General features: G+C 42.9%; 3 protein-coding genes across 4 annotated transcripts; 2 read left to right on the top strand and 1 right to left on the bottom strand.

Moving 5' to 3' along the window:
• The first annotated feature begins 26 nt into the window (after nt 1-26).
• On the top strand, nt 27-6,372 carry LOC306782800 (uncharacterized protein). Of its 2 annotated transcripts, XM_079276247.1 has the most exons (12): nt 27-122; nt 410-502; nt 1,713-1,743; nt 2,735-2,812; nt 2,915-3,054; nt 3,145-3,270; nt 4,673-4,718; nt 4,818-4,883; nt 4,970-5,370; nt 5,484-5,588; nt 5,789-5,891; nt 6,061-6,372. In XM_079276247.1, the coding sequence occupies exons 2-12, from the start codon at nt 428-430 to the stop codon at nt 6,102-6,104; spliced, it is 1,215 nt and encodes a 404-aa protein (XP_079132373.1). In that variant the 5' UTR covers nt 27-122; nt 410-427; the 3' UTR covers nt 6,105-6,372. The 2 variants fall into 2 exon arrangements, with proteins under 2 accessions (XP_079132373.1, XP_079132374.1); XM_079276248.1 differs by lacking the exon at nt 1,713-1,743 and having other exon boundaries at nt 77-122.
• A 334-nt stretch (nt 6,373-6,706) lies between these two features.
• On the bottom strand, nt 6,707-8,921 carry rbm12ba (RNA binding motif protein 12Ba). The gene is made up of 2 exons (XM_079275662.1): nt 8,799-8,921; nt 6,707-8,602 (listed from the first exon to the last, which is right to left on the bottom strand). The coding sequence occupies exons 1-2, from the start codon at nt 8,848-8,850 to the stop codon at nt 6,900-6,902; spliced, it is 1,755 nt and encodes a 584-aa protein (XP_079131788.1). The 5' UTR covers nt 8,851-8,921; the 3' UTR covers nt 6,707-6,899.
• Nucleotides 8,922-10,412: 1,491 nt separating this feature from the next.
• tmem67 (transmembrane protein 67) lies at nt 10,413-22,104 on the top strand. Its single transcript, XM_079275063.1, has 28 exons — nt 10,413-10,622; nt 14,827-14,915; nt 15,054-15,144; nt 15,320-15,419; nt 16,302-16,365; nt 16,457-16,528; nt 16,621-16,683; nt 16,807-16,961; nt 17,068-17,176; nt 17,312-17,398; nt 17,664-17,729; nt 17,856-18,009; nt 18,103-18,223; nt 18,328-18,433; nt 18,547-18,603; nt 18,741-18,839; nt 19,177-19,275; nt 19,564-19,650; nt 19,763-19,862; nt 19,962-20,101; nt 20,196-20,336; nt 20,478-20,558; nt 20,725-20,841; nt 20,919-21,035; nt 21,158-21,265; nt 21,419-21,521; nt 21,610-21,752; nt 21,837-22,104. The coding sequence occupies exons 1-28, from the start codon at nt 10,439-10,441 to the stop codon at nt 21,915-21,917; spliced, it is 2,934 nt and encodes a 977-aa protein (XP_079131189.1). The 5' UTR covers nt 10,413-10,438; the 3' UTR covers nt 21,918-22,104.
• Nucleotides 22,105-22,526: the final 422 nt, after the last annotated feature.

The following is a 22,526-nucleotide window of genomic DNA, read 5'->3' as shown; positions in this document are numbered from 1 at the left end:
CGCTACCTATTATCTCGGAAGCAGCCCTGGTCTTGGAATTGTGTTTTTTTTAACATCGTATCGCTGTTGCTGTACTGCCGATCGTTTGCTTCGAGGAACTCGTAGTTTGCATTAAATAACTGGTAAGTTAGGTACTCGTGTCTTTCTGTTGAACTAGTGGAGATACTTGTGGTCTTTGTTGTTTGGATTTGCTGAGATATTGTTCGGAACTAGCGTAATGTTGTCAAGAAGCGGGCAAATTAAGGCTCGGCTGGGCCTGAGATGAAACAAAACAACATATAAAAACGAATATGCTCGGATAAAATAACATAGATCATAACTCAATAACGACTCACGAGCGCGTGTCTCTGCGTTGAAGATTATTTGTCATATGATTGTTTTTGACGCGATCACCTTCGTTGTCCCACAGACGAGAGAAACTGAGGAAATGGAGGCTCACGCTTCAGTCAACCAGCTTGCACATAAAAATGGGCCACAGTCAAATCAGAAGAGAAATCCCAGGGTAAGTATCACAATAACATGTACACAGCTAATAACAGCGCAAACAAATACACTCGTATCTCCTCACATGCGTAATGCTGAGCGCTCATGAAGGAAACATGTTTTCCTTTTGATCTTTGTTGTACACTGTCTGGCTGTGTTGATGCCTGATGGAGAGTCAGGCAGCAGCAGCAGTCCTTTGGCACGTGGACTTGGTGCCAGCCATTGTGCTCCCAGGATTGTGTGTTTTTTTGCACCCTGGTGTATGAAGACCCTCACTCAGTGGTCTGGGCCTCACATCTGTGGCCAGTGGCATCACTGTTGTGGTTTTAAAGGAATTTCTTTGCACCAGTTTTGTTAAGTCCACTTCGTTGGCTTCACAATGCAAACATTTCTGCAGGGTTCTGAAACTGATTTTAAAGTTTACACTTTTTCTCAGATTCCACATTTAGTTGTATGTGGGATGTGACCTGGGTTCTCTGAACCAATGTCTACTGGCTACTCAGTTTTTACACCTGAGTGCTGTCACGTCCACAACCAAAAAGACTCCTGGAGGGACCCTCTGACAAATATTTGTTTTGAAAGCAGTTACATGAAATTGAAATCAGCTGCAATGCAGACTATTGCTGCTGCGATTACTACACACATTACTATTGATTACAAGTTAATTACATTTAACACAGATTACAGATATTTTTCTTTTATGAGCCACATGCAGCATTTTGAATTTCCCTTGCGAAATTCATGTTGTGTCAGGTTGAGTAACTGCCGTGATAGTAGCAAGAGATGAACCTAAATCCAGGCCACAAAATGTTGAAGGAACTACCTCACCCTCCCTTTGCTCCTCCTGAAAAGGAGGTCAATGTTTGGTTGCTGTCAGATCATGTGTGTTTGCTATTTTAGTCAGTCAAACTTAGATTTAGGTGGCTCCCAACCACACCACACTTGGTGTAAGACCACACTACACAATGGAAGAAAAACAAAGACTTGGTGCAACATCTCAATTTCATTCTCCTGGAAAAATCCAGAAAGTAGAAAAACTACTTGACTTGAAATCCATGTACACACTTGTCTCTTTGACTGCCACTGCTTGATGCAGAGGTCATGTCGCGATGGCATATATATTGTGGCGGACATGGACGAGGAGTTCAGTCCTCTGCCAAGTGTCATCCTGTCACTAATGCCTGTATGTGTCTCTCTCCTTCATGTGGGTTTATTCCCTCCATTGACAGAGAAAGCAGCCGCAGCATTCTGCTGATATAGGTAAGTCCTTTATACACGGTGCCAGTGCTGAGAGTTGAAGCTTGAAATCTTGATTTCCCTGCTTCGTGGCATGTTCACCACTCTTTGAGGTTCACACTCTCAGATACAGGGACTGTTGTGGTGCTATCCATAGCGCTGGTCTGTGGAAATCACCACTGCAGAAAATAGTCTCTAAAGCAATTTTCAATATCTTGCCACAATTTTGCTATTTTAGAACATTTTCAACACAAGAAATATACTGAACAATCTTAGAAATTTCAACCCATTCTCCTAAGATGTTGCTACATTAAAGACCAGCACCATAAGCTCCACTAGTCCATCGGGACACCTACACATGGTCTTAAAGCAGCGGCACATCTGATGGTTGCTGATGAAGATTTAAGACACTTTTTGTGCTGGGATGGTTGTTTTTTTTCCCCCACCGTTAAATATTTAACACTGCTGAATGCAGAAATATTTTTTTATTCAGATGCCTGTGCTACACTGGCTTGAGATATAATTTGTTGAAATACATTATTAATTAATCAGAGTAACAATAGTTTTTTCAGATAATACAGGATTTTATTATGTGTTCGTACTTGGCCTGCTTCATTAGCGCGACACAGAGGTGACTCCTGTGGTTGGACACAGTGAGAGCCAATGCATGATGGGAGCTGGTGTCCTGCAGCCCACTTTGGGCCTACATGGGGGTTAGCCAAGAACTGCTGTTCCCGTTCCCCCCCCCCCCCCCCCCCAGGCTTCAAAAGCACACATGAGTTTGGGTTTCTAATGGTTGTTCAGTTCATCTAGACAGAATGAAATTCACTGGTCATCCCCAGACACTGCAGGTAGTGCAAGAACACAGCACAATGTCTTTACTTCAGTGTCTTCTCAACCATCATTATTTCTCTCACGGGTTTGTGAACTCGTGTTTCGGACACAAGCCTTGTCGTCTCAGTTGTGGATCATTATAAAGCTTTTGCTCCGTGTTGACCGCGGTTGTTTATTCCAGTATTCTCCAAAGGGGCATCTATCCAGACCATGCCCTCTCTCAGCAAACTGTTGAAGGCAGTCACCGAGTGTGTCATTGGTAAGCAGAAGCCCTATTTCCCCTCACATAATTCTACTTGACCTCCTTCCCTTGGTGTATGGAATATAATTCCCATAATGAATGACCGTCACATGTCTACAGGTCTTCAGTATGTATGGGAGTACCGCAGCCCCAGTAAATCCGTCCCACCACACTACCAGTGCAAACTCTGTGCCGTCTCCCGCTTGCAGCATGATATGCTCGCCCACGTAAGAGGCTGGAAGCACAGCTTCAGATACTTGGTGAGTATTGCTGGTTTCTTAATCTGCAGCAAAGGCTTGATGTGGCAAAATGATTTGTACTATTTGAACATTTCCCTGCCTTGTACACAGAAAAAGGTCCATCCTGAGAAGGTCGTACATGAAGAGGAAGAGGCCATCAAAGACCCCGTTGTAAGGAAGGCAATTAAAGAAATTTCTGCTGCGGTGGAGAAGTCCGAGGGAAGAGGGCAACTCAAGGTGAGAGTTAGACACGTATCACTGCAGCAATGGCAGAGAAGTCTTGTTTCATCCTCCCGGCCATAGATTTTATTGCTTATAATGATCATTCGAAACTAATGTCTATCGTAAAGTACTGGTGAGAAGATGAAATCTATGGTAGTCGGTAGGGGTGGGGGAAAAAATCGAGACAGCATAGTATCGTGATATTTTGAGTGGGGATATTATATCGATACATGGACGCCAAGTATCGATTTTATCGTAATATCGTATCGTGACCCAAGTATTGCCAGATCTCTGGCGATTCCCACCCCGAGTAGTCAGCAGCCTGAACCCTTCAGCTCCTCCTGCGCGGCCAACGAAGTCCGTGCAGCGATCCTTCAGGCTCAGTACAAAGTCTTTAGGGTGGCTGTGTCCATCCGTCGTCTAGTTGTTAAAGTCAGGCAGGGGGGAGAGGAATTTCTCCGTCTTTTAATCTTTGCTCGCGAACGGCGGTCTTCTTTCCGTGAGCAGAGACGAAGTCCTCCGATGCGAACGAGGTCCAGTGTCTTTCTCCGTGGAGCACTTGGAAAGGCTCCCGCGTTGAATCCCCTCTGCTGTAACACACTCTTTTTATAACACTTTTGGGCTGCCTCGCCCCCTCCCTTACCCCAACACTTAAAGAGGTTAACTCGGAACATGTGATTAACATGACATTATTTACTCTGTGTACGTGCTTAGGGAAGTCCCTAACTCGTTTTTGCATGTGGAATTTCCCCTGCAGGCCCGCTCTTACTCAATCAAGCTCCGCGTGTGTCTGGTTTCCTTCCCTGTGTGGCCGTTCTTGCCTAACTCGTTTTTGCATGTGGAAATCTCCCCAATCTTCCCTGCAGGCGCGCTCTTACTTAATGAAGGCCCACCTGTGTGTCCGGTTTCTCCCGGACTACATCCATCATCTGTTATGGTCTCCCCCTCACAGGCCCCCACCTTTGCTCCTTCCTCTTTTCTCCTTTTCACACACACAGACTGCACTCTACTCCGATTACACATTATGTTTTAGATTTGTTAAATCACTCTACATTTGTTAGCTAATACACACTTTATAATGATTATTAGATTTCATCTTTTAACTCATAATTATACGCTTTGTGTCCCTTTTAGCCTAATTTACATACCAACATATATTCCCTCATTTAAGGCAGTTTCCCTGGGATCTCAACTCTTCTTGCCACTCCCCTACGTGTGATTTTTCGTCCAAACTCAACACTTAAGGTCTCATTTGACGAGGGCCACAGGCCCCACAGGGGGCTTCCTGTGTTATGGCCCTGCCTTCACTGAGTCCTATCAATCAATGTCCCATGTTTATATTTGAGCGCTAGGTTTACTTATTTCATACATTATGATTGTGGATTTGACGTTTGTCTATTCCTTTTGTGACTTTCAGGTGATTCTGAAGGAGCCCTGTGAAGTACCCGCTTTCAAAGGACTCCGTAAGTTACTCTGCTATGAAACAGTTTAGCAACAAAGTATTTCCTGTTCGTCGGTAACCGAAGTTGTGAACATCTCTCGTGTCCTTTCCTCTCTCACAGGTACTGCTGTTCCTAAATTTATTTCTCCAACAGCACCAGGGATGGGACCCAAGGGACCACCCTTTGGTGAGTCCTTATCATTGAAGCATAATCTACGTAACGCTGTGCACGTGTGCTGTTTTTCTAATGAATAACTGTATTTAAATGAACAGCTCTCGCAGGTCCCAGGTTCTCTGACCCGAGGTTTCCAGGGGAGTTTCCTTCTCAGGGTGGTCTTCTCTCTGACTATCCAGAGGGAGACTACGGGGAGCCCGACTTCAGTGGCTTTGATTACCCGACCAGGCAAGATTCCCTTGGCTGTGATATGGATCGAAGGCCTTTCCCAGATGGTATGGGTCATCACCCGGCTGGGACTGGAGATGGTTTTGGATCAGGCGGTGGAAGAGATGGCTATGGAAGGAGAGGACTCCTCGAGGACCCAGGCAGGACGCATACTGATGGGTACCGGAGTGGCTTATTGGACAGACCAGTGGACAAACCACTGGAGAGGCCGGGCTTGATGGGAGCAGCTCCAGATAGTAGCAGCCGTTCTAATACACTACTCACTTACCTGGTACGTGTCCCATTCCTCGGGTTCCTCCACAGCTTAGCTACTGTGTCAATGCTATTTTATTCAATCTTTGTATTGAAACATATAGTAACTTTTTTTTTTAAATGTATTTTTAGGATTCATTCCGGATAGAGAACGAGAATGACGCACAGCTGGTGCTGAAGGTGACACAGAAGCTGACAGATGTGCTGATGGAGTACAGACTGAGGAGCGTATCGAGGGTATGGAGCTTGGTTTTACTCACACAGCCGTTTCCATATTTAAAACCGAGTGTTAAAGATAAATCTATTTTCATTTGATCTCGCTCAGAAAACCAGATTTGCATGTGTCCGGATTTCTCAGTTGTTGACACAAGTAAAAGTGTATTTGGCAACATGTGCATTGTGTTCTCATACATTTTCTGTCTTCACTTCCTCCTCAGGGTTCTAGTCTGAACACCATGTCAATGAGCTCCACAAGCTTCTCCTCTACCACCTCCAGAATGTTCAACAGCAGCGACCGATTCCCTTCTAGCAGTCTCCTGGGTACGTAACACAGTCTCCCGTCGACCTTTCCATTTGATGCACCCGTGAGTCAAATGTGGAAGGTTGTGAAAGAAATCCCTGTTGCTCATTCTTGAAATGACACGGGAGACTAAATGTACGTGAAGCATCTTTCTGTGTTGATTGTTTTTGGCATGTTGTCTCTCTGCAGGTCCAAACAGGTACTCTGATGGTCCCAGCAGGTATTACAAATGACAATCCAAGATGCGACACCTCCGTCTTCTCATCCCTCTGGCCACATCAGACTGTGCAGGAGTCAAACTTTGATTTTGTGTAAATGTTCATGCGTAGAGGCATAGTTTTTTTTTTTTTCTTTATGTTTTTAACTTTGTTAGAATGAGATTTATTACGTGGAAAGTTTTACACAGAATTACTGGTGCATGTTTTCAGCAGCTTTAACTGAACTTACGTGATTGTTCATTTCCCAAAGCCCTGTTGTATTAAAATAAATGGAGAAATTATGCGTTTTTGAAATCCATTCAAGCAAACTACTAAAAACATTCTTCAGTTCCCATGCTGTATAGAGAATAATGGGAGATTCCCCAATACGTTCCGAATGTAATCCCAGAAGTGTTTGAGACACTTATCTACTGGTGGAGCAAGTTTCAGTGGACGCACCGTGACTTCATCCTGAGATTACACTACAAAGAGTCTGAATAATTCCTGTTGACTGTTGTTGAAGTTAATCCGATCTCATTATTGATGTCTGCAGTTTCAAAGTAGATCCTGCTCCAACGTTGCAGGTGTAGAGCCGTATATAGTCACATCACATACAACAATTAAACATTTATTTTTTTTAATACATGGACATGTCAGAGGGAATGTAAAGGAATGCTCAACAAGTTATAAAAAAATAAAAAAAAACACTGAAGTGGTAAACAACACAAATTTAGCTGGTTACTGCAATCAAGCAGAATTAGTTAAGACAAACTTGATGGTAAGATAATAAGAATCCATCTTCGGCCAGTGTCTGCATTTGAGCATCAATGTTCAACTTCCTGCCAAGATGTCCTCCATCTGCTTCATACTTATGGGAGTGAGAAGCACTTTCGTCCCCAGGAACTTTTGGCCGTCGTGCCTTTGAGCCAGTGCAGCAAGCTTTTGAGATTTGAACTGAACCACGGCCTCACCAATGCATTTGCCATCACTGTCATGCAGGGAGATGATATTATCCTCCCTCACTTTGTAATTACTAAATAGTCTCGTTATGTGGCGTTTCTGTACATCTGCAGGCATGTTTCTGACAAACAGGCACGTCTTAGCTGCCGGGTCCGGGGTCTCGCTCAGCGTCTCTTCTGGCGTCTCGTCTGGATTTGTTTCACTCTCTTGATTCGGTTCCATCTTCTTCGTGCCGGTCTTCCGGCGTTGCTTAAGATTACTGTGATGCGTTTTGGCCATCATGTCCCACATCATTGTTTTGGTGATTGATGAGACCTTAATGGGGTCAGAGCCCACGTGGCAGCCAGTGAGATTTATTGCGTAATCGTAATCCTCAGTGCGGTTAAAAATCAGAAACGCGGTGTTTGTTCTGCTGCCTTCCAGGTCAAGCAGATGTTGTACATTTTTGTGTGCAATGTTTGGACATCCAAACAATTCTTTTATTTCAGTCTTGGTCATGATTTTGGGTAAATTAGTGACCCTGACAATGTACTCCATAGTCGGAGTACATCTTGGCTTTTTTGGTGTTTCAGATGGCGACTGGTTGACGGCTCTCCTCTTGAGCAGCGGTGCAGAAGTGTTTTTTTGTTTGTGGTTCACAGTTCCCCTGAGAGGGCTTCGCTCGGGTGTCACTCTCTTCCCAACTCCGAGAGCAGTTTCACATTCTTGCACCGCACTGGTCCACATCTTCTCAGTAGCTCCACGTACCTCCACACAGATGGCGCCCAGCGACCGCTGGCTGAAGAGAAGAGCGTCGCGCGCGTCCTGCATGTTTGCGAACTTCACAAGGCAGCCGTGGCCGCGTCCCAGCTCCACATTCACTATGGCTTCCTGCACCGTCAGCCCCGTGAAGAACTGGCAGATGTCCTCTTTGGTCGTGGAGGCCGGCAGACCGAAGAGCCTGACGTAGCCTGGCCTTGAGTCCACAGTTTGCTTTTGTGTCCTCGTCTCGTCGCACACAACCGGTCCGTCGGCCTTGGGAAAATCAACACTTGGCACTGCAACGCTGTTTTCACTTTGAAGGGAGGAATGGAGACCTTGGAGGACGGTACAAATCCCGAGAAGAAAGGCAGTTTTGGAATCAACTGATTGTGCATTCAAGAGTGGTAGATTTGTAACATCAAACTTAGGAGGCAGATTTGCAGTATTTGGATTGACAGGATGTGCATTCAAAGGTAGAGCATTTGCATCTGGAGCTGCGTGCGGTCGCTTCACGTTAGGCCGCATGGGGGAGGGTTTCTGCCTCTTCAACGATGACTTTAGTTTTTGCTCCAGCTCTGCCATGCTGCTTATGTGTAGAGTCACCAGAGACCCTTTGAGGAAATTCTCAGAGTACTGCATGGCCTGCTGGGCATCTCGCTCTGTGGTGAACGCAATAAAAGCCTCTCTGAGGCTTCCTCCCACGATGTACACTCCACCGTCAGGAATGTGAAGGCGCTTAAAGAATGTCCGTATGTCTTCAGTACCTGCCTTCACAGCGAGGCCTTGCAATCGCAGGATTATAGTCATTTTTTCCACACCAGGCCACGGAGCGTCTGAAAAGTGAGACAAACAATGGTTAAAATGCAAAAGTAACCCGTTAGTAGTATGTTAAAATGTTACCACGAGACAAGCAGGAAAAAACACGTGCGCACATAGGTGCCGCAAAACGGCAGCACTGGAGGGGAAAAGAGCCTGGCAAAATGTTGAAAAAAAGTTTCCCCTCTCTGAGGAAGGAGGAAAAATACTCACCACAGATGTGTACAATTGATCTTTTTGCGAGTACTATTGTTGCTGTTGTCATGTATCACGTTAGCCGTGACAACATGCTGAAAGAGAAGTTCTCCTCTTTTTACCTCACTGCTCTCTTCTTTGTCCAAACTGCGCAATGAGCGCCGTTTGCCGTGCTTTCTGGTTTTCCCCTCTTTTTCCCTCTCCCGCCCCTTTTACTTTCGTGACAACATGTGTGACGCACATTACCGCCAACTACAGGACTGGAGTCTGAGCCACAGTCAGGACACTACTTCTCTAAAAAGTAACTTCTATGTCTGGCTGAATTAGAAATTAAACGACATTTAGTGACTTATTACAGTCTGATCATTACATTAACTTATTTCTGAGCCGAGTCCTTTCCTGTCCAGCTGAGTCCTCGTCTCTTCTACACATCTCTCACCCTGCTGCCCGTGATTTCATGCATGTATCAGATTACACACACTGACAGGAACACCTCCTTATTTGGTCAATTCGATGACTTCACTCTTTCCACACAGGTTGTGTTTGTCATATGAGGACACAATGTGTCATATGAGGACACATTCACCAGTTTTCTATTTTCAAGTGCTTTTTGTGGACAGAAATATCATTACAATGGTTGTTAAATCACTTCGTAATTATTCACAATACACATGAATACATGCATCAACTCTTAGGTTGTATTTCATTTTCTGATCATAGGCTCTGTGTTCTTTGGCCTGATGTTTTTAGTCTTTATGCCTTTTACTTCGGGCAGCGCTTCTGGGATCTCAACTCTACTTGACACCCTCCACAAAAAAAATTAAAACTGACCACAAAACTAGTTTATCATGGCACAATGATCCAAAACACTTGGGAATCAACAGTCCCTCATCTCTTCCACACAGAAAGTCCGACCGGCTTTGTAATGCTTCTCATAATATCATCTACTCTATTTCTTTCAGGTAAATTAACATACAACCACAAGCTATCAGCAGGAAGTGAAGAAGTCTCGGCTGCAAACATGTTGTTTCCTGCCAAAAGTCCCTTATGACTCACCCATCTCATCTCACCCGTGGTAAATAAAGTTAACCCAGAACAAAATAATCAGTTAACGCTACTAATCTGTCTACAGTCAGCCCCCCGAAAAGTTATTTGACAACGACAATGTATCCTGTTTAACTAAATCAATCTGTATTGTTTATCTCTATGGAATCTACTTTAGCAGACTTTGCCTTAATTTCAAAAAGTGAAGCATTTAAACAGACACTCTATCAGTTCACACCTTATATCTCTCTTCCCTTCCTCCTTGTCAAGCTCTCAAATTTTGACCATCATAGTTATAGAATATTTCCGGTGGTTCATAAAATGAATTTTGAACAGTTTGGCTTTGTGTCTAATAAAGCTGCTTTACTGTGATTATATTCTTTATTTTTCATTCCTAACTCTACACTCATATTTTCATTGCTTTTAAGTTGTGTTAATTTGCATACTTACAGTTAAAATTAAATTGGCAAACATAAACCAACATGAGGAGTTTTTTTCTGTGACGCACAACGTAATGTGGTCGCGACGTCATCACGCTGGGTGAAAAGGATTGTGGGTAAAAAGGAAGACCGTTGTTTACCATGGCGACGAGGACGCTACGGAAAATATACGGGATGTATCTAAACAGACACAAAGCGCCTCTCACATTATTTCTGTTGTTATACATTGATCTACTCAATGGCCAGCAGTATGTCATTCCATTTAAGTCTCCTTCAGACTGTAGCGCTGAAGAATCTTTCGATATCTCAAGTCTTTCGTGTGTGAGGTGCGGTTCAAACCAGCGACGGAGCAAAACAGGTCGGCTACCATCTTCACACCACATCACGATAGCTGATTTACTGACGATGATACAACAGCAACAAGTGCGACCAGTCTCACGTTAAAACAAATGTGTTGTCACTGTGAGGTGGTAAGACAGCGCAATGAGCTGGAGAGACGTTAGCTAAGCTGGGTGCAGAGCTAGTTAGCGTTAGCTAAGATATTCAAACTCAGTTCAGAACTCAGAACACAAAAACAGAGTGTATTGGGCTCTGTTTAAATTGAACAACGCGTAAAGTCAATACTTGCGGGAAATGTGTCTGAAACTAAAATTGTAAAATAATATTATTATACATAATGTGAATAATATTTTCTCACATCAGTGTTTGTGTATCTTTGAGACAAAATCATACAGGATAGTCAAACTGGTATTTAAAGTAATACACTGGGTTCCACGTTGATGCATTAATCAACCCAATGTATTCATATGTTTAAAATATTCATTATCGATTCATTTTTTATTTGGTCTATGAAATGACATCACGAATTTACTATCACGAGTTTACTAGAACGAAAGCCGCAAATTGTCATAACTGAGAAGTGGGAACCATTGATTGGTCATTGGTTATGCATTACAACAGAAAATATATCCAAAAATGCATTAAATAAAAATTAGTTGTGTTTTGCAGAGGTTTTCCCGTTTTACATTATGTTTAAATATGACTTACTCAATCTACCAAAACTTTAGCAGCATAGCAATGGAAAACTTCCATGGTTCTTGTCTGTTTACTGTACATGTTGAAGCTAGTCTTCCATGGCAACATCTATCCCACCAACAGTTGATACTGCAATAGTCGCTAAGTCTTGACAGTGACTTCACTCCCCCTCACAGTATCCATACTACCTGTTAGATCCTGGGGTACTTCTGGCCCGATACGGGGCTACTTACTGACTCAGCTCTCTATTAAAAGATTGTCGAGCTGGTGTTCTTGCGAGGGAACTCGCCTGGCTCTGCTAACTGCCGTTACTCCCGTCGTCTACCCTGCTTCCTCCGGTCTGAGTGCGCTCGGCCGAGAGACCAGCCTGACCCCGGGCGCTCCTACCAGTCGCGTCGGTTATGGCAGCTTCCCTCTTCTGGATCCGTGCTCTTGGTAAATGCCAGGTTAGGTTTTAACGGCTAGGATTACTTCTAAAACCGTAAGGGATTGTTAAGTGGATTCGGTCTCTAGGATAACCTTACAGAACTCAGTTGTTAGACATACAATAGATTTAACTTTTTACTGCCACGAGGAACTTTTACTACTTGAGCAAATAAATGCACTTGAGAAATTTACTTTAAATGCAGATTATATATTTGTTGCAGGTTATATTTAGTTAGTTAGCAAGGGTTAAGCTACAGCTCACATAAAATGTTACTACACTTGATTCGTTACTTTAATTTTCTTCTTAGATTATACTCATTCGTTTTAGATGCCGAGACGGCTCGGTGGGAGCTGGATCTTCAATGGTTCGGTGAAAAAGTTCTTTTGGAGTTGTTAGGAGCAAAGGTCTGGCCAGACCCTCGGATTCCTCCTGCTCTCGCAGCGGAGTTCGGCCAACAGTCCTCAAGGCTCAGTACAAAGTCTTTCTAGGGCTGCTGTGTTCCTCCGTTGTTCAATTGTTAAAGTTGAGCCGTGGGGAGCGGAAAATCTCCGTCTTGCAATCTTTGTCCACGAACAGCGGTCTTCTTTTCGTGAACAGAGACGAAGTCCTCGAATACTTCAGTGGCGATCGTCCGTATCTTCTTCTCAGAGCGTCTGGACGGCTCGTGCAGAAATCCCAGTTTGGGGCTTGCAAGCGTCTCCTTTTATCCTTGATTTGGGCTATCTGTTCCCCCCCTCCTATTCTGAACACATGATCCTTTCCCCACCCTCTTGTGTGTGCGCTTGTTTCTGGAAAGTACCGATCTTGCCTGTGTGAGTCATCTCTTGCAGCAGAATTCAAAGTCTCATGACCGTTTTCCTGACCTACGCCCTGTCAAGAAGAGTTGAGCCCACAGAGCTGCCTCGAAAACATGCATACATGATCAGGGGAAGGTCAGGATATAAAAAGCATAAAGCATATACTCAGAAATCAATAGTTAAAGTGTAATCGAAAGATAAAGTGTATGATCGTTACATAACAAATGTTTAATACATAGAGTGATTTAACAAATGTAAACCTGATAATAATAATAAGTGTATCTGAGTATAGTGCAGTCTGAGTGTAGAAAGTACGAAGAAAGAGGAAGTAAGCAGGGTGTTTGCTTCAAGGGATGGGGAAATAATGATGGTTGAGAAGAAAAGACACAAAGCACAATAATGATGAAGGATGAGATCAATAATCATTTTATAAGCAAATGTGTACTAACTAAACTGATTTAACAAATGTAAAAACTGATTAACAAATGTTCTGTGTGACCGGAGCCGAGATGTAGGAAAAGGGTTTTGTCAGGATGAGTTAGCAAAAAGAGTGAAGTTAGGAACAGATGGTAGTGGGTGGGGTTAGGAAAAGACTGTTGCAAGAGATGAGTCATAGAGGCATAATATATATAATATAGGATAAGCCTGGACTTGCCTGGACTTGTCTGGACATGTCCAGGACCAAACGCCCACTCAAGTGGGTGGGGAGATGAGATCATGTGTTGGACAGGAGGGGGCAGAACACCAGCCCAAAAGTGTGATAAAAGAAGTAACTTGCAAACAGCAAGACGGGAATTCACGATGGGACGCCGACCGAGCCATCCATGGAGAAACACTGGACCTCGTTCGACAGCCGCGTCGGAGGACTTCGTCTCTGTTCACGGAAAGAAGGCCGCAGTTCGTGGACAAAGAATTGAAAGACGGAGATTTCCTCTCCCCACTGCTCGCCGTTAACAACTGAACAACGGAGAAGACGCAGCAGCCCTAGAAAGACTTTGTACTGAGTTTTGTGGACTGTTGGCCGAACTTCGCTGCGAGAGCAGGAGGAGCGAGGGCCAGACCCTCGCTCCTAACAACTCCAAAAGAACCTTTTCATCGCACCATTGGACATCCAGCTCCAACCGAGCCGTCTCGGCATCTAAAACTAAGAAGAAAAATAAAGTAACGAATCAAGTGTAGTAACGTTTTATGTGAGCTGTAGCTTAACCCTTGCAAACTAACTAAATATAACCTGCAATAAATATCTAATCTGCATTTAAAGTAAATTTCTCAAGTGCATTTATTTGCTCAAGTAGTAAAAAGTTCCTCGTGGCAGTAAAAAGTTAAAGCCATTGTATGTCCAACAACTGAGTTCTGTAAGGTTATCCTAGAAGACCGAATCCACTTAACAATCCCTTACGGTTTTAGAAAGAAGTAATCCTAGCCGTTAAAACCTAACCTGGCATTTACCAAGAGCACGGATCCAGAAGAGGGAAGCTGCCATAACCGACGCGACTGGTAGGAGCGCCCGGGGTCAGGCTGGTCTCTCGGCCGAGCGCACTCAGACCGGAGGAAGCAGGGTAGACGTCGGGAGTAACGGCAGTTAGCAGAGCCAGGCGAGTTCCCTCGCAAGAACACCAGCTCGACAATCTTTTAATAGAGAGCTGAGTCAGTAAGTAGCCCCGTATCGGGCCAGAAATATCCCAGGATCTAACAGCCCAAAACATCTGTTCCTGACTCACTCGGCCTGCTGACACACCATGACAAACACTTTTTCCACATCTCAGCTCCGGTACACAGATCATTATTATAATCAGTTTTTACATTTGTTAAATCACTCTATGCATTAAACATTCGTTATATAATGATCATAAACCTTATCTTTCGATTATACTTTAACTATTGATTTCTGAGTATATGCTTCGTGCTTTTATTTCCTGACTTTCCCCTAAACGTGTATGCATGTATCCAAGGCGGCTTTCTCTGTGAGCTCAACTCTTCTCGACATACCATACGATTTAGTTTGCCAAAAAAATGTAAAATGCAACATGCCAAAAATGCCAGGATGTGCAGCTGCATACGGTTGCATTTTTCAGTATGAAAGCCAGCATGCTTCTCTGGCTATTCTGTTTTTGGAAGACAGCTAATCACACAAGCGGGAAACAAACAAAGGCATGAAGTAAAGCAAGATGAGACGACACAAGAGGGGAGAACTGTCAAACTAACACAGGAATCAAAGTTGAACAATAACCTAGAACTATGGTATAACTAATATCTCCGAACTCAACACAACATGCTCTTAACTTTTCACTGGCTTTTTGCAGGACTGAGCTGCATTTGCAAGACTGGGTACCAAACTCTCACCACTGACAAGGCCTCCATCACTTGTCAGCAATGTCCCACTGACAGACCTGTACGTGAAATTCACCTATAATGTCCTTATTTGGTGTTCATCTCACATTATACTGTAGATACTGCATTTCACATTCCTTGCGCAGCTTCTCATGCCATTTGTAATGATGATCGTTTGACAAGTTGTCTCTCATTACAGGCAGTATCTAAAGATGGGTTTGAGTGTATTCGCTGTCCAGGCAGTGTCAATGATGAGGGGAAGTGCCAGTGCTTACCAGGAAGTGTCCTGGGTGAGTCACCAATTCCAGGACTAATTTATGAATTGCAAGAATGTTTCTGCTAAGCAGTAGTCATGTTCACAGTAGTTCATGTTGGATGTGCTTGCTGCAAATTCGACACGAGGCAATAAGATAGTTTATGAATGTATTGTATGTTTAAATGGCTGAATATTGGCTGTTTTTTCAGTGGAGAGAGATGTCAATGGAAACCTTTTGGATGAGGCCAGCTGTGAAATGTGTAATGGGAACTCCCCTGGTTTGTCTGTACCAAACAACAGTGGAGACAGGTACGTATCCACACCAAACTATGAAAACACTGATTTATTCAGCTGTTTCATCCAGGTTGACCGTGGCATCTGAGGTCAGACCTTTTTAGAAATGATATGAACATTGAACAATAAACGGACACAGTTGCACTGTTCCAACTATCCAACAATATCAATAGTTCACACTCAACATGAAATGAAATCATCAGGGTATAATGGATAAAGCTAATCAAAATATAGAAAGTGCAAATCAATTCACAGTACTGTCCTGTGAAATTATTTATATATTTACACATTGTAGTACCGTAAATTCAGTGGAGCACAGCACAATCATGCCTGTAGAATTGTAAAGGTATTTACCAGGCAGGAAGTGTTCAATCAAGTTGCATTATTTTACTTGTTGAATCCAGTAGTTTTGGAGCTTAGTGGAACACTCAGCCTCTACTACTTCAATTTAGAGCATTCTTCCCCCAAATTCATGAAACTCAATACTAAATAGCCGGAGTGCTCTTTCAATTGATTATTTTATCTGCAGCATAGCATACACAATAACTCGAACTTTTAAGGGAGCATTATGGAATTTTGAATATTGGGGATTATAGTTATACAAGTGTCTTCTCTTCTGATCCCGTATTTTAATCCTATCTATAATACAATAAATAAGGACCCCTGCACAGAAAATGCATCTTCCCTGTCTTCATCCATCTATGCCTAGTAAGCACTAGTCCATGACCCTCATCATTGCGATGACAGAGTGTATTCCTAAATTGACATATTATCCCATTTAGTTTGTTTTGACAAATGGCTTATGTCTGCTTACTCTCTCTTAACGTCATTGGTGAAGTGCTGTCAGAGTGTGTACAGTATGCAAGTGTTGGAACAGTCTCCAAAATTGTCTTTCAGGTGTGAGAGATGTCAGGCTTCCTTCATTAACTCCTCCTGTGTGTGTGACCCTCCTAATGTCCTGGTGAGTTCTGCTGACCCTCCACACACACCATTCAGTTAGAGACTCGTAGAATACATCTATATCTATTCATGGTTGGCATGTGACTTTCCAGGCAGGAGGAATATGTTTCCCTCCAGGCAGCCTCTCCACCAACGTGAATCCCAGTGTCAACTATGCTCAGTTGGTGAGTCTCCTTTTCCTCTATCGCTTGCTCACTTAGTTTTTGTTTGTTTTCATGTATTCTGATTTGTGTTTTCCGCTCTGTTCTCTTTGCAGAAGTTGAGTGTCCAGTCTGCCTGGTTCTTCAAAAACCTGTACTCCTCGTCAGCAGCCTGCCTAGTAATTTCATGTCCTATTCCATGTTTCATGTTGAACAATAACCTTGTTCTTGATCTAACATCACAGGAAGCCAGCTCTGTGCTCATTGATGATTTTGGGGATTTTATGATGTTGTGGTTACAGGTCTTCTTCAACCTGACGGCGTGTCAGGCTCTCGGGAACATGTGTGTGATGAACATGCACTCCTTCAGCGGCGTCTCCACCGATGCCTGCGGTCTCTTTAACACCATCTTCAGAGCTAGAGCTTCTTTCAGCTCAACTCAAGACATTTCCAGCTGGTGATCAATGCTATCATGGCATATATGTATATGTTGTGCTGTCTTTGCAAATTATGAATGAAACCAGCAAGGTTTCATTCCCCTATACTGTCATTTGGTTCTCCAGGAGAGTTAATCTGCCATGGCTTTACTATGGGGACGAACCGGGACTGGCCACTCGAGTGCTACAGACCGATCCTGTTCCCATTGGGTTCAGTTTCAGAGGAAGAAACAAGGTAAGTGATTACCTCTGGTTATCACAATACCGTAATATCATTGTGTTTCGTGATTTTACAAACTGTGCAGCAAACCTGATATGTTACCAAAACATTTGTATTGTTGTAAATTGACAAATGCTGTTTGTCTGACAGAACACTGACATTAATCTGGTTGCCGCCGTCTATAATGTCAGAGGAGAGTTCCTCAGATGGGAACAAGTAGGAGGAGGTAATCTCCAGGTAAGATGTCAGATGACTGATAAGAAATGGGATCAAGCGTCTGCATACACGAAAGCGTTATAAAATGTGAAGAGCAGCTTTGTTTTCCTTGATAGATGGGTGGAAGGGCCAGACATTGTTGGCCAGTAGGCCTCCACTCTTGTGCATGTTAAAAACACAAAGTTAACAGTTCTTACCATAAATTATTTTCATGTGGTTCATACCAAGTATAAACAATATAGGAAGCTGGTTAATACGCCACTCCACCTCTCTTCTGCTATTTTAGCTTTGTCCACAACCCACCACCAAACAGGCAGCAGCCTTCAGCTTTGGAACCGCTTACCAAGAAAGTGTGAGTGTTTCTTCTTTCATTTAGCTTAGAGATTGTGCACAAACTCTCTTGCAATGCCGAGTTGTAATATAAGCTGTTGTGTGTGTGCGTGTGTGTGTGTGTGTGTGTGTGTGTGTGTGCGTGTAGTGTGATCTCTCAGTAGCAGAGCTGTTGGGTACTCATCCCGAGCCATTGTTCTATGATGTGTTTATGGATCTTGGTGGAGGAGAGAACAGAAAACTTCTCCCCCTGCCTACACTGGTCTATAACCAGCAATACAATGGGCGGTTCATCAACCAAGGTGAAACTTCAATTCTTAGCCTGTGAATGTGTGTGTGTGTGTGTGTGTGTGTGTGTATGCATTTTCTTTAATATATATTTTGTCCTTGTACAGAGAAAATGAAGAACTGGTACCTTTCTCGACGTATGTTTGTTGTCGACACGCTGAGTGGCAGAGAGAAGAGCATGAGTTCCCTGCCCAAAGTCATCCGTGTAGCTAGCAGTGTCAAAATAAGGTGGGTTCCAATGTGCACACCTCTATGATTCAAAAAAATAAGAAAGAAAGTCGTTATTCCCTTTAGACGTGGTGATGTTTTTAATCAAATGTGTGTTTGGTTAGGTTCCAGCTGGTTCCACGAACCCAAGAAGGACAGGTATTTCCTCCTCTAATGACTGTGACCTACAGAGACGTTGCCATCACGGATATCAATACACAAACAGTGACTGTGAGTTGACACACACACGGTCAGCTGAAAAATGGCTCATAAGTTGCTGTCTTCGTTTATCTCAAACAAGCTTTTGTCTTGTTCATTGGTTGAATTCATTTATCTGTTTCTAGACAACGTTTGCTGTGGAGTACGAGATGGATCAGAATGAGGCTCGCATAAAAACAGATGTGAGTAGAAGTATTAATGGTACATTTATTGTTAAATGTACTATTGTACGACGGACAAAGGTTACGTTCTTGTGTGTGACTGATGCTCTTCAGTGTTTATAGCACACAGTGATGGCTCTGATATTTGATGTGCACAGACGGCTCTAGGTGTGATGGGCGGTGTGGCTGTCATCTACTCTCTGCTGAAGACAGTCAACTGGAAGAGGAGGATCGCCTCGCCCCTCGTTAACGTGGAGGTATTGCATCTTTAACGTGTCATAATAACAATTCTTATGTCGGTGTGAAGCTTGGCAGTAATACATTACATTACATTACAGTCATTTAGCAGACACTTTTATCCAAAGGGACTTACAATAAGTGTATTCAACATATATTCAAGAGAACTACGAGTCACCAGAAGTCATAAGTGCATCTCCTTGTTTACACAAGTATCTAAGAGCATAAACCAGAGCAAAAGTACAGTGCAGAAACAAACTAATACGAATACAATAAATGCTAATAAGTGGTAAAACAATAAGTGCTAAGTGGAAGGTCTCTGGGTAATGCGAGTCCCTCCCTCCTCCTCTGCCTCAGACTATGGGGAAGTTTTTGTTGTTTTATGCCGGAGATCTGGCCAATGTTTTCTTCACCGTCACCGTGGGAAGTGGACTTTACTGGCTCATCTTCTACAAGGTTAGTCTGATTTCTTTAAGACTTTAATCTTTGCGTCATTATCTCATGTCTGTGGCTTTTTCCTTTGAGCCCTTTTTATTCTAACTTTATTTCTTTTCCAAACACAAATTGTGTTTCTCTTCTCTCTGACTTCTAACTCTCTTTTTCCTCTTTGTACTCTTTAGACATTAAAGGCAAGTCGCTTTCCTCCGTTACCTTCTTTGCCTGAAATTTCTCTTCAATGCATAGATTGAGTTGTGGTTGTTATTGGCTGCTTCCTGTGATTAATTTGTGTTTGCGTCTGTTTAGGCCCAGCAGTTTGTATCTGTGCTGTTACCACTACCTGCTCAAGAGGAGCGCTTTGTGACGTACATTGGTTGTGCCTTCGCTCTCAAGGTTAGACACTTACTTAACAGATCTAAAAATGAGCAGTATTGTTTTTGAAAGCTGGATAGCGTGCTTCTATTAGACATGTTGAAAACGTATTGTTTTGTGTATTTGTCTCTAGGCTGTGCAGTTTCTGCACAAGTTGATCCTTCAGGTGTCAACTGATGTATTCTTTATAGACTGGGAGAGGCCACGAAGCAAAACTAGCAGAACTGTGCAAGGTACAAATATAGTTTTTTGGAGCTTACATTTTGCAGTCTTCATAAGAAGAAATGATCCAGTTTTTTTTATCCCATTCACCATATTCGCTGCTGTTTCAGCTGCTGGTGAGCCGAAACGTGACCCCTCTCCGGTCAGCATCTGGAGAACCTACTTTGTGGCCAATGAATGGAACGAGATCCAGACCATCCGCAAGATCAGCCCCACTTTTCAGATCATTGCCGTGCTCTTCTTTCTTGAAGTACATCGTACACCAACACATGCACACTGCTCTTTTTTTGCTGCTTTTGTTATGTCCCTTGACTAATCGCTGACATGTCGCCCGTATTGTTCAGGTGCTGGGTTTCTCTAACTTGGCCCTGAGGGACCCCTGGCCAACTCTACAGCGCTCCTCACAGGCCTACACGCCCTCATACAGCCTGATGCTGCGCTACGGTCTGGCAGCCACGCTATGGCTCTGCATCGGCCTTTTGCAGGTAAACCCGCTCTCAGGCGTTCTTATCTCATCCTTCGATCCCTCACCTCTTCCTGTCTTTCTTAAATAATGAAATAAATACTGTATCCAGTATGAATGAATGTGGAGGGCTCTTTTAAAAGATAATCCCGTGTCTCTACAGGTGATTTTCTTCACTGTGTTTCATGAGCACTTTGTGGAGGACAAAATCCGTCAGTTTGTAGATCTCTGCTCCATCAGTAATGTAAGTAGCAATGTGCATATTAGCCGACATTGTTATTGTTATTATTGCCTTTGGCTTTGTAAACTCTGTATTTAAAGGTGCTATATAAATACAGTTATTATTATTATTACATTTTATCTGTCAGGACTATTTTACATATGTGTACTTTGTCCATGTTTTTATAAAGATTTCGGTGCTGCTGTTATCTCACCGTTGTTTTGGCTACTACATTCACGGACGTTCAGTACATGGGCACGCCGATACAAACATAGAGGAAATGAACAACAACCTGAACAGAGAATCGGTAGGTACACCAACAGACTACATGTTGCGACATTGTCGATTTCTCGTTGTATATCTATCATCTTTTTGTGTTTCAAGGAGTCCCTGTGTGGTCAGAGAGGTCTGCTTCCAAACACAGAGATTCAGACCTTTCAGGTGTCTCTCACCAACCGCCTGCGGTCGCACTACGACAGGATACGGGAGCAGATCGGCAGGGTCGGTGCTTTCTCTGTTGCGTTATTGATCATTGATTATTGATTGAGCTTTAAGCTATTACACAAAGAGGAAATTGGCTCCCCATTTTCAATTTAAGTGGTTGCTTGTCTCCTGTGCTTCAGAGGAACGGACCATCCCGGCTGATAGACGCAAGCTCGGCTAACCAGTTTGAGCAGAGGGCCAGAGGCTACCAGACCATGAACCACTTCCTGGGATCCATCATAGACCACGTTAGTACAAATACACACAAGCACATTGAACCCAGCAGAGTTTGAGTGTATATTCATTTATGTGTTGGATTGTAAAGTATATGTGTTCTTTCCATTGACCTGAAGTATTGTGTACAGTTTGTTCTGTCTCTAACGTTGTCCTATTTACCTCAGGCGCACCCGGACATGGACTATATAGTGAAGGACAAGCTGATGTTTGAGAGGGTCATAGGGATGGAGTTCCTTGAACCCAGTGAAAAAAGCCTCTTTTACAATGGTAATGACCTCTTGGCCCAGACAGGCTGTACATTTGTTTATATACAAACAGTGTATTTATATGATGTGTATATAATGTCTGTTTGCAGATGAGGCCCACTCCTTCAGTGATGTGCTGTTTTATGGAAATGAGGCCACGCTGCTGATCTTCGACACTTTGTTCTTCTGTGTCGTCGACCTCGGATCTCAGAGCTTTGTACTTGCGGCGGTGCTTACATGCGTACAGCAAATGGTCAGTACTTGATGTATATATACCTTATGTTGCCTTCCCTGTGTGAAAAAGAACATGTATTGAACACCATCTCATTCATTACAGATATTTCGCTTGATCCGTAACACTCTGGGAAGGAAGAACCTTGTCAACAAAACTCTGGTGGATGAGAGATTTCTGATATAAAACCCCCTGCTAGGTAACTGGTAGTGTCAGTGTTGTTTTGTGGCTTTCCTATCAAATGTGTTTACAAGCTTGTGCAGCTCTTTTTTGTTCTTTTCTTTACACAAACAGTATTTTTGCTACTGTTTACATAGTTCTGTAAATACACTTTTTGTAAAAAAATTCAGTCTTTTTATTGATTAAAATGTTTTGCTATGAAGTCTTTTTGAGTTTTGTTTTGAGGTCATTTCAATAAAACGCAATTTCTTCTCCAGGTGAATTTTGGAATTCTTATACCAGAATTATACCAGACAACAGACATTCCTTGTTTTCTCATACCATTATTGATACTGCCATATAAAGTCGCATATACCTTGATAGAGGAGAGTTTGAGTGGAGTCACATTGAAACCTTCAATCATAGATTATTTCTTCTTTGCCTTGCCTTCATAATTTCTATTTCTGCAAATATGTGGGCTTCACCTTTTGATGTGTAGTTTACAGACGTATATCTTATTCCTATTCTGCTTCTAGTAAAGTAGATGTTTAGTTGTGATTAATTACAATGTTTTAGCTGTCATATAATGGGACATAATAGGACGTAAATTGCTAATATGATGACAAAAATGAAATA

This window comes from Melanostigma gelatinosum (assembly GCF_949748355.1).
Source record: "Melanostigma gelatinosum genome assembly, chromosome: 9".
Taxonomy (NCBI): domain Eukaryota; kingdom Metazoa; phylum Chordata; class Actinopteri; order Perciformes; family Zoarcidae; genus Melanostigma; species Melanostigma gelatinosum.
Note: the sequence above shows the minus strand (reverse complement) of the source record. Positions and strands in the feature narration are given on the sequence as shown.